Here is a 12,553-nt window from a genome sequence, read left to right as displayed (position 1 = left end):
CCATTTTCTAAACGCTACTCCTCCTACAGTTTTAGGGGTACAACACCCAAACTCCCCACACTTCTTCGCCCTATAGCGGAGCAGGTTGCTTGTGCTTTTCTAAGCGATCCGGCCCCCCGTCTTTTTGTGGCGCCGCTCCGAACCCCCCAATTTTCCCATTGACTTTGACAGGGAAGATTTTCAAACAGCTGCCACACTTACAGCTTTGAAGCTACAGCCCCCAAACTTGAATAAAATAATCATGGGGTCACTCCGAATGAAACAGCAACATTTGTTGGATGACCCCAAAGTGGGAGGGGCCAGCAACAGCCAATCAAATTTCACCCATTGACTTTAATGGGGAAATTGAAACTGCTGCCAATCTTACAGCTTTGAGGCGACACTCCCCAAACTTGAATCACACAGTCATGGGCTCAGCCTGAATGAAAATATGATGATTGTTGGATGCCCAAAAGTGGGTGGAGCTGTGAACAGCCAATCAGATTTTACCTATTGATTTGGCGGAAATTCAACCTGCTGCCAATCTCACAGTAATAACCCCAGGGTCCCCAAACTTTTTACACTTGGTCACTAGGGGACTGCAGTTTTAGATTTGAAAAGTGGGCGGAGCCACCAACAGCCAATCAAATTTTACCTATTGATTTTTATTGGTTTGATGCCAGAGTTCCCAACCTTTGCAATCAGTCAGTCACTGGGTGACTACGCATTCAAGTTTTTTTTAAAAAACCGCACAGTGGGAGGGGCCAACAACAGCCAATCAATTTTACCCATTGACTTTTATGGGAAAATTGAAACTGCTGCCAATCTTACAGCTTTGAAGCTACACTCCCCAAACTTGAATCACATAGTCATGGGCTCAGCCTGAATGAAAATATGATGATTGTTGAATGCCCAAAAGTGGGCGGAGCTGTGAACAACCAATCAGATTTTACCTATGGACTTGTGGAAATCCAACCTGCTGCCATTCTCACAGTAATAACATCAGGGTCCCCAAACTTTGCAGGGTTAGGCACCAGGTAACTGTGGTTCAAGGTAAGAAAAAGTGGGTGGAGCCACCAACAGCCAATCAGAGTTTACCTATTGACTTTCAATGGGGAAATCCAACCTGCTGCCATTCTCACAGAATTAACACCAGGGTCCCCAAACTTTTCACAGTTGGTCACTAGGGGACTGCAGTTTTAGTTTTGAAAAGTGGGCAGAGCCACCAACAACCAATCAGATTTTACCTATTGATTTTAGTGGTTTGTTGCCAGGGTTCCCAAACTTTGCATAGTCAGACACTGGGTGACTACTTTACGCATTTAAGGTTTTTTGTATTTTTGTAAGTGGGTGGAGCCACCAACAGCCAATCAGATTGTACCTATTGACTTTCAATGGGAAAATTCAACCTGCTGCCATTCTCACAGTATTAACACCAGGGTCCCCAAACTTTTCACAGTTGGTCACTAGAGGACTGCAGTTTTAGTTTTGAAAAAGTGGGCGGGGCCATCAACAGCCAATCAGATTTCACCTATTGAATTTTATTGGTTTGATGCCAGGGTTCCCAAACTTTGCACAGTCAGTCACTGGGTGACTTTGTACGCAAGGTTAGAAAAAGTGGGCAGGGCCGCCAAAAGCCAATCACATTTCTTTCATTGTTTTCAGTGGGGAAATTTTAACTGCTGCCATTCTCACATATTTAAGTCAGGGTCCCCAAACTTTGCACAGTTTGTCACTGGGTGACTATGTTCCAAGTTTAGAAAAGTGGGCGGTGCCAACAACAACCAATCAGATTTCACCTATAGACTTCATAGGTTTAAATTTAAACTGCTGCCATTCTTTAAATATTAATACTAAGGTCTCCAAACTTTTCAGAGCTAGTCACCTGGTAACTGCGGTTCAGAGTTAGGAAAAAGTGGGTGGAGCCACCAACAGCCAATTAGATTTTAACTATTGATTTTAAATGGGGAAATTCAACCTGCTGCCATTCTCACAGTATTAACACCAGGGTGACTAGGGGGCTGCATTTTTTAGGTTTTAAAAAGTGGGTGGAGCCACCAACAGCCAATCAGACTTTTTTTAATTTAAATTGCTGCCTTTCTCACACTATTTATGTCAGGGTTCCCAAACTTTGTAAAGTCAGTCACTGGATGACTACATATTCAGGGCTAGAACAAGTGGGAGGAGCCCCCAACAGCAAATCCATTTCCACCCATTAGATTTCATTGGTTTATATTTAAACTGATTCCATTAGTTAAATATTAATTCCAGGGTTGTTAAAGTTTCCAGAGTTAGTCACTGGGTATTTGCCATTCAAAATTTAAAAAAAGTGGGCGGAGCCACCAACAGCCAATAACATTTCATCTATTTACTTTCAATGGTGAAGTGTAAAATGCTGTCAGTCTCCCAAAATTTGCAAACTTGGTCACTGGGGGACTGCAGTTCAAAAATAGGAAAAGTGGGTTGGGCCACGAACAGCCAATCAGATTTCATCCATTGAATTTTATTGGTTTAAATTTAAACTGCTGCCGTTCTTTAACTATTAATCCTAGGGTCACGAAACTTTGCAGAGTTAGTCACTGGGTAACTGCAGTTCCAGGTTAGAAAAAGGGGGTGGAGCCACCAACCGCCAATCAGATGTCACTTGTTGACTTTCAGTGGGGAAATTTAAGTTGCTGCCATTCAGACACTATTAAAACCAGGGTCCCCAACTTTGCACAGTGGTTTTTACTGTATAACTGTGGTCCAAGGTCAGAGAAAGTGGGCGGAGCCAACAACAGATCAGATTTCATTCAGTGACGTCATGTTTTTCAACCCAACATGAAGTTTGTTCTCAAACTTCCCTTTCTAGTTTCTTCTTATATTCTTACTCTTTTCACTCACTTGGGGTTACTTCGCCTGGGTTTTCAATTTTTCCTCCTTTCTAAACCAGATCAGGGCCTAATCTTGACCATGGTGGTTTTCTGCTGTTGTAATTTGGTTGGCAACCGCCCCCCGTATTTTCTATTATTTTTATTTTGTATTTTTTACTTTCTCTATGACATTGAGGGACTAACAACCTGCCACACATGTCTTTGTATATAACTGAAGGCTAACAGTTTCTGTGGGCTTCTTATGGTAGCCGATACTCGCAACTCTTGCAGCCGCAGTAGCTGTAAATGGAATGGGACCGCATTTTTTAAATGGATTTACTATGTCCAGAAGCTGGATAATGTGATGACTAAACCTACATAATTGAGTACACTGGCCCCAGCAGCTGCAGATGCTGCAGTTGACTTTCAGTGTCTTTGGTGAAGACTTACCCTTACATGTTCGGATGTTCAGGCGACTGTGGTGGTGACTAATGGTGAGCCATTTGATATTTAAAATTGCGACATACAGAGAGGCATCTGATCATTGACGCTATGCCAAGTCCAACACACGGAAGATGTGGTGGCCATACTCACATAGAGGAGCGTACTGATACCAGCAACGATAGATGCTACTTAAGGTCACAGAATTGCCCTTTGGAACACATGCCTTTAAATGCACTAGACTTGTGGCAACCACGTTCACCCCATATGATACACAGGCTTTCTATTTGGCACACTTTACTTATTTATTTATTTAATTTTTTCTATATACTTACCTGCTTGGTACATTGCTCAATATTCTTGGTGACACATACTCTTAACTAAGGACATATCTGGATGTGTGTGCATGTTCCCTCCCTCACTCCTCTGTCTGGGTTTGCCTTGTGACAGCCCGGACCCTAGAGTGTACCGATTAATACTATAGTTATTTACCCCAACCAAGCAATTATTTTTCCCATGGTCCGGGTCCTGATCCTTTTAATTTTCCTTGCACTCCTCAGCATTTTCACATTCACCTACTTTCATTAGTAACTCTTTTCTTTTACTTTTTTCAATTGTAACTTTTTAGAGCATTAACCCCATTTGATTATACAGAAGCAGAACCTCACTGCACTAATGATTATTATTAACTGCTTACTCATGATTTACTACAGTGATGGTCCATATGTTACAATGTACACGAGATATCTATAGGCAACAAATACTGGTCAGCTATGGGTACATGCTGCTATTTAACAACAAACTCTATTAACTGTTTAGCAACATATGCTTTCATCTTAAACAAATAAATTAGCAGGATAGTGGTGGCTTTGGTAATCTTTATAGTATTCTATTTATTATAGTCTATTTCAGTGTATTGATTGTATTATGTTCTTTTACTTTTGTGTCCTCTTTTTTGTAATTACTTTTCTATTGTGTGGAGCGGCCCAATTTTTTTGAAAACCATTTAAACAAGGTGTTTTCTGCAATATTTCTGCTTAGACTTTAATTAAAAACTGTTAAACACACCATATATCACAATAAAGCAGCCTACAGCTATATTGTGTTGCTTACCTTTTGCCTTAATTATCATGATGTTTTTCTTAAGATCAATAGATGGATGTATCAGGCATAACTTTGGCTCGTTCTTCTGACTGAAACAAACTCTATTTTCGTTAACTATCATCCAGTTCCGATCAAATAGCAGACCTTGTTCTGTCACAGGCCATTGGGAAACCTTAAAAAAAAAATAATTGTGCAGAAAATACTTGTTATACAGTCATTGTTATACAGTATTTTTTTGGCTAAAAATCAGTTTTAATGTTACACAATTTTACATACCCAGAGATAATTATATTTATATTTTGTGTTTTAAGAAGACCAATATGCTCTGGTTTTAAAATATGAAATATTAAAATACTGAAATCTAATACAAACATTGAGTTAGAGGGGAATCTTTTTACTTAAACAACAATGAAAGCGCAGGTTCTTTTTTCCTTGATAGCCAGCCTTTGTAAAAGCTTTTTTTCCTAACTCTCTATCTGCAATACTGTGGCAGCAACAGTGAGTAATTTTCAGAATGGACTGCAGCGTTTCATTTTTTTTTTGCTTGGCATATGCATGACTAGCAAAAAACTCTCCCTAGTGCAGATGATGCAGTTGGTCAAGCAAGGCATACATACACAGAATTAAAATGGCAGTGATCACAATGAAAGTGGCATATCCAATATGGCAGCCACAAACATAAAGTAATTAGAGATTTATAACAAGAATAAACTGCTACAGCTTTTCAGCTGAGGTGATAGTTCTTTTCAAGGTGGCAAAGTATGGTAAATGGGCTTTCTTTGTCCTTTAGAGGGTCAGAACATCCCACAATTTTCTGGCAAAGTTTGTTCCAAAATATTTTTATTATACTTTACCAATCGGGCTATGACAAAATATAAGTCATTGTTCTGTTTATGTCTATGTAAAACAATTATTGAACGCTCTTGATTGGCCATGCAAAAGATGACATGAAACAATGATTACTGGGCCAAGGCCCAGCCTGATTCTTGGGTCTGAAGCAGTGACCTGTAACTGAACTGCAAGTTTACTTTTATAGATACCGTATATACTCGAGTATAAGCCGATCCGAATATAAGCTGAGGTACTTAATTTTACCTAAGAAAACTGGAAAAACTTATTCACTCGAGTATAAGCCTAGGGTGGAAAATGCAACCACTACTGCCAAATTTCAATAATCAAATAAATAACAGATAAATAAATAATAGATAACTTTAGGGAAAGAAAAATTGTACAGCAGCAGACAAAAGCAAGTTTGGGAAGGCTTCTCAGCGTAACCAACTTGTTTTGTGTAATGTTAGTGCTTTGAGCGCGCTCGTTGCACGCATCCCCCCTAGATGGACATGTGTCCGTGCGTACCTGCACGTGCACACTCACGTCCGTCCACGGAGGGGGGAATTGCGCGCAATGATAGCAAATGTTGAGGGGCGCGTTACATCTGCAGATTGATCTGCACAATGAGCCAGAGTCGCCAGGTAAGCACGGATGCACGGACACACGAGAGGGAGGGAGGCAGGGAGAGTCAGCAAATCCATATACTCGAGTATAAGGCAAGGGTTACTTTTTCAGCACATTTTTAGTGCTGAAAAACTCAGCTTATACTCAAGTATATACGGTACTAGGTATGCTTGAAAAAAAACAATACCCTACACACAATAATCATTTCCATTAGCAGTGATGATAGCTATAGTTTAGAAAAAGAAAAACATTTTTTGCCAGTAAACAAACTACATTAAAAATTACATATTTTCTTCAGGCATTATGTATCGATGATAATAGCATTATATTTTGCAGATGTTACTTTTGTTGAAGCACAAACTAATAATACACACACACACCAAAAAAGCAGAATCCTGACATGGACATGTGTAATGATACATAGATAAAAGAAAACTAAAGGTCAAGATAAGGATATAATTTCTCCTGATCTCAGTACAGGTATGGGATCTGTTATCCCACAGATTTCAGAATTACTGAAAGGCCATCTCCAATAGATGGGGGCAACATTATTAGCAAATCATTCTCTTTTTTTTTTAAATGATTTCCTTTTTCTCTGTAATAATAAAACAGTACCTTTTACTTGATCCCAACTAAGGTATAATTAACGATTATTAGAGTCAAACCAATCCTATTGGGTTTATTCAATATTTAAATGATTTTCAGCAGACTTAAGGTATGGAGATCCAAATTACAGGAAGATCCCTTATCCGGAAAACCTCAGGTCCCGAACATTCTGGATAAAAGGTCCCATACCTGTACTTGGGTACTGAATACAAGGTATAATTAATTAGTAGTGATGCCATCAGGCACTTTGAGGTTTTCAAGTTGTTCTGCAGTACCATGTTCTTAAAAGGAGAAGTCTCTGAGTAAAATACAACCTGAAGGTTACATCCTATAATTACACATAGAGCTACCCCTATTTAAGCCACTGCATTAGACAAATAGATCTGGGCCTTTAAAGTGGATGTTCACCTCTATCATAGCTTTGCAGTAAGTCTTCAATTTTTATTTTGTATGGCTTTAGAAATATTCTATCCTTCCCTCTTTACAGCCAGAGGTAGGAAATGCATTCCATTGTAATCAAACTTTTTGAATAAATCTATGAAAACTGCAGACCAAAACTATTTATTTTGAATTTTCATGCCAGGCACTAAGGTGGTGTTACATACCTAAACCGGCACCATGGACGGCACCATGTCCAATGTGAGTGTCCCATGGGTGCCACCATCTTAAACCAACACCATTACAGGTATAAGTGTCTTTAATTTTTTTTATCATCCCAGGTGCATGACCTTACATTTATCCATGTTAAATCTCATCTGCCACTCAGGCACCCAGATTGCCAATGCAAGGATGCCACATCCTGGATGGAATATATTGGGCTGCATACTTTTGTGTCATCTGCAAACACTGATACATTACAAGTCATTACAGAACAAATTTATAAAAGTGGACCCAATACAGAGCCCTTTGGCACTCCATTTAGAACCCTACAACAAGCAGAGAATGTTCTATTGACAACCACCTTTTTTTACCTATAGCCAGTTCCTATCAATGTACAAACATTACGAAGACCGACAGTCCTCTGTTTAGAAATCAGGCTTTTGTGGGTCACTGTAATAAATGCTTTGGCAAAATCTACTACAACCCCCTTGTCCAACTTCTTCCTAATCTAACCATAAAAAGCAATCATATTTGTCTGTACCTATCTTTCATAAAGCCATGCTGAATCTTACTTATAATGCCATTCTATAGAAAATAGCCTGGAAATAACTTACCCACCACAGACACCAAATTTACAGGGCTACAATTGCCAGGAGATGGTTGATTCAATCTATATGTACCATACCAGGAGTAAAAGTAATCCAAAATTATTTTTTAAATATGTAAATAGTAAAAAGGAATCAAGTAAGGGTAAGAACCTTATTATCACAGGGGGGTCAGATAGTTGATAAGAACAGGGAAAAAGCAGAGATTTTAAACTCTTATTTTTCATCTCTATTTACAACTGAGGAGCCAGCTAATCAAGGCTTCCATTTTAATGGCATGGTGCCGAGAGACTGGCGAACTGCTAAAGTGGTGCCGTTATTTAAAAAGGGATCCCGTTCTCAGCCTGAAAGCTATAGGCCTGTTAGTCTGACATCAGTAGTAGGAAAACCTTTGGAAGGGGTAATAAAGGATAGGATATTTGCATACATTGCAAATCTCAATACTGTAAGTTTGTGCCAGCATGGTTTTACGCGTAACAGATCTTGACAGACTAATTTAGTTGCCTTTTATGAGGAGGTGAGCAGGAACCTTGATGCTGGAATAGCAGTGGATGTAAGCTACAGTGGATGTAAGAGTGGTGGCAAATGGAACACTTTCTATTTGGGCCAGTTGTTAGTGGAGTACCGCAGGGAGTCAGTCCTTGGTTGTTAACTTATTAACTAGTTTATTAATGGGCACAGAAAGTACTGTTTCTAATTTTGCGGACGATACTAAAATGTGCAAAGGTATAAGTTCAATGCCGGATGCTGCCACTTTGCAGAGTGATTTGACAAAATTGGAAAACCGGGCAGCAAAATGGAAAATGAGGTTCAATGTTGACAAGTGTAAAGTTGGGGGTATCTTTAATTGAGAAGGATCTGGGGATTTTTGTAGATAACAAGTTGTCTAATTCCAGGCAGTGTTATTCTGTGGCTACTAAAACAAATAGAAAGTGCTGTCTCCTCTATATACAGTAGGCCCCTGGCAAGGCCTCACCTTGAGTATGCAGTGCAGCTTTAGGCTCCAGTCTTTAAGAAGGATATTAATAAGCTGGAGAGAGTGCAGAGACATGCAACTAAACTGGTAGAGGATGGAAGAATTAAACTATGTGGTTAGACTGTCATGGTCGGGGTTGTTTTCTCTGGAAAAAATGTCGCTTGTAGGGGAGATGATTACTCTGTACAGGTGCATTAGAGGGGATTATAGGCAGATAGAGAATGTTCTTTTTTTCTCATAAAAACGATCAGCACACCAGAGGCCACCCCTTTAGATTAGAGGAATGGAACTTTCATTCAAAGCACCGTAGGTGGTTTTTCACAGTGAGAGTGGTTAGGTTGCAGAATGCCCTTCCTAGTGATATTGTAATGGCAGATTCTGTTAATGCCTTTAAGAGGGGCTTGGGTAAGTTCTTGAACAAGCAAAATATCCAAGGCTATTGTGATACTAAAATCTACAGTAATTATTAATGTTGGTATATATGGTTTATGTATCTGAGTATATAGATAGGTCAGTATAGGTTTGTGTGTGCTGGATTTGTTGAACTCTGGTCTTTTTTCAACCCTATGTAACTATGTATTCCTTCAGGTCTTAGTGCCATGTTTACATTAACTTTGAATGAACATTTAAGTACATAAAATAATCTATGACATATACTATATAAATAGCACAATTTTAAATTACCGTATTCAACAACTGTTTTTCATATGTTTGTTATATGTGACAATATTGCTTTGCCCTTAAATTGAGATATATATTTTATATGATTGAATCACCAGGCAAAATTTTTCTTCAGTCAATCCAGGGCAATAGACACTGCACCAATGTTAATTGCTGTAATCTTTGTACATTGGTCATCACAGATCATGTGTGGTCAAGCCTTAGGTCATGCATAAGTTAATGTACTAATTTAAGGACAAAGAATGGCAAAATAACTGGGGTGCACCAATAGGATATATACTTTTATACTGCTTATTGAAAGGACAAGGAAATCTTATTCCTAGGGGGGGTAATGCCAACATGTTTTTCCCTGTGCCATTTTTATATGAAAAAAATGCACCAGCTTAGGGATCTTTCTATAGAAGTGTCACACTGCCATCTCACTTGTCTTTCTCAAGGATCTCTCACATAGACTTTTCACAAAGATGATTAAGCATATTAATACCCCGGGGGTGCTTAATATATTGGTACCACCCAGGGTATGACATTTCTTGTCTTCAGTATAAAAATATATTTAAATGTATCATAAGCAAATGTACCTGAAGCATTTACAATTTAGAAAAATAAAATGCATGAATAAATACACCTTACTTATTTCAGTGACTGATTTTCTGTATTTAGCCATTCTCTCTATTCAGTTGATGTTTTATTCAAGCTTCCCTTTCTGTAATTGTATGTTTTTCCATGCTTTTTTTCCCAAAAGAATAGTGAATTACTCTAATCATGTAAACATGTTCCTTTCATTCAGTAGATAAGTACATTAAATGATTCCTCAGATTTTATTGCTTGGCGACACAGATATTTTGCAAGTGTATAATTAGAGGTGATTCTCAGTCTCCTGTAAATCATTTGGGAAAAGAGCTTTACAGCTGATAGTAGTTAGAAATTATTGTAAATAAGCCTGTCATATTGTTCACTTTCTTTATTCAGCTATATACTGTAAGCTGCTAAATCGTGCAGATATCTATTGCTGTATAATTTTAAACTTTAAAATCCAGGGAAAGAAAATACTTAAAGGAGAAGGAAAGGTGCCAAAATGTTAGGCACCCCCAGTGATTGTAATAGAAAAATGCACCAGCCCATGGTAGTTGCGCACAAGCGATCCTCTTCCTTCTTTTGTCTATCTTTGGAATCCTGGGGCTGGTGCATGCGCAGTAGAGTGAAAGAGCTGATTTTTTGCTAAAGTTTGGCTTTTTTTTTGTGCATGCACAAGTAGCTTGAAGACAGAAGGAGGAAGAGCTCTTTTGCAGGTACCCCGTGCTATTGTGGTTTTTTCCTAGCAGGACCTAGCCTGGTAAATAAGGTAAGTGATTACAATCACATTACATTTTGGCACCCCCAATGATTGTACCTTTCCTTCTCCTTTAAAGAACAACTGAAGTTTAAACCCTTGCAGGATGGCAAAATGTTAGACACTCCTCAGTGATTAAAACAGCTTACCTAATACCCAGGGCTGGTGCTCCTGTTTGCTAGAGATTGCTCCAGCCCACGGTATTTTTGCAGAAGATCCTTCTCCATCTTCTTTTTGTTTCTCTCCATGCAGGTGCACTTTTCTGCTAACAGGAACACCAGCCCAGAGAATAAGATAATCTATTACAATCAATGGGGGAAGGGGGGGTGTAGCCTAACATTTGGAACCCCACAGTGATTAAGACTTTAGTTTGTCTTTAACCTCCCTAAACATTTTAAACCATATTAAAAAGGTAATATTACCCAAATTCATCAGTTGATCCTCATTGCCTGGTGCCACTAGCACTCAATAGTTTGGATGAATGATGTGCAAGCTAGGGAACACCCTAGTGGTGCTCACTATAGATCCAGTGCCACTGAATTCACAGTGAGGCACAACTATTTGTGCTCCATTCTAGAAAAGCAAAAAGTAATAACGATAAGGGGTCCATTCATGAAACCACAAAATATTTTTTGGAGAAAAAAAAATCGTAATTTTAATAATTTTGTTAAAATTCCATGACTTTTTTGTTGCTTTTGTTAACTTCCACGAAAAAGTCGTATTATTCACAATGACTTAAACCATTTTGAATTGAATTCATTCAAGCTTTGGTATCGTGACTATCTTTTTGCCAGGTTGGATCTGTAGAGTACCCCTGAATTCAAGGGAAAGTTTCAAAGCCAGAAATGTTTTTGCACCGTTTACGAATGTTCAGAGCCGAAAATTTTGTGACTTTTGGAATGCAACCATGATATTTTCGTGAATTTTCGTGACATTTTTGAACATCAGAGATTATCATGGTTACTCCAAATTTTTTCCAGTCATGATTTTAACAACCCAAAATTCGTGGCTTAATGAATGTGCCACCCAAAGACATGTTCTAATTGACCTTCAAAATAGAGAACACCTCCACAATTTGAGGTATGGAGGGTAGCAGTAAAGGCAGAGGGCTACTTCACAGAAGTATTAAACCTTCAGTTTATGACACAGAATTTACCAAACATAACCTTTTTTACCCACCCTGCTACATGGTTATATGTATGCCCAGGGCTATACATATTACAGTACAACATTTAAGAGTAGAAAAGGCTTATATGTATGCCAATTGCACATTTGTTTAATTTTTCCATTGGAGTCATAATTTAAGTAGCAATCATCTATATGCAGTCTATTTGTCATTGTTCTGGTAAAAAAATGATTTTTCAATTTACAGGTAGAATGTGAACTGTCTAGTTATAGTAATGTTTAATAAAGAGCTCTGCTATAATAGGTGTACACCTATTTCATCCAGCATTATTTATCAGTGTCACAGTTAAAGTGCATATATCCTTGGCAAAAAAAGCAATTAAAATCTTCAAAGAGGGTATTTCAAATGTTTGAGCATTATTTAAATGTCACATTTCTGTTGCAAATATATTTTTAATTATAACATTTCCGTAATGTAATGTAAATCAGACCCTTCTTAATTGTAATATCTTAATCAAGTTATTTCTTAATTATTGAATAGCCATCACTCCTGTCACTGCTCAGCCAATCACTGCAGCCATTGTTTAGTACTGTGTTAGTCACTGTTCAGCACATTGGAATATTCATGTTATCACTAGAAGCAGAAGAATTGATGACTGATTTTACATTCTCAGATATTATGCTTTCCTTGAGTCTACACTATTTTTATTATTTAAAGATAGGTTCAAAAAGCAGTGGGAACCTCTTCTAATTAAAACCCAGAAAATCACAATAGAAAGAAAATACTAAAAAGGTTCAA

At 38.2% G+C, this 12,553-nt stretch overlaps 1 protein-coding gene across 2 annotated transcripts in view; it reads right to left on the bottom strand.

The window, feature by feature from the left end:
* mocos (molybdenum cofactor sulfurase) overlaps positions 1-12,553 on the bottom strand; it is a 465,613-nt gene that overhangs the window by 141,511 nt on the left and 311,549 nt on the right. For both annotated transcript variants that reach the window (XM_018089449.2, XM_002940985.4), the window contains one exon: positions 4,386-4,548. In XM_018089449.2, the coding sequence (XP_017944938.2) occupies positions 4,386-4,548 (163 nt within the window). The remainder of the gene's footprint in view (positions 1-4,385; positions 4,549-12,553) is intronic.

Source organism: Xenopus tropicalis, chromosome 6, assembly GCF_000004195.4.
Source record: "Xenopus tropicalis strain Nigerian chromosome 6, UCB_Xtro_10.0, whole genome shotgun sequence".
NCBI lineage: Eukaryota > Metazoa > Chordata > Amphibia > Anura > Pipidae > Xenopus > Xenopus tropicalis.
This window is presented reverse-complemented; position numbering and strand designations above follow the sequence as displayed.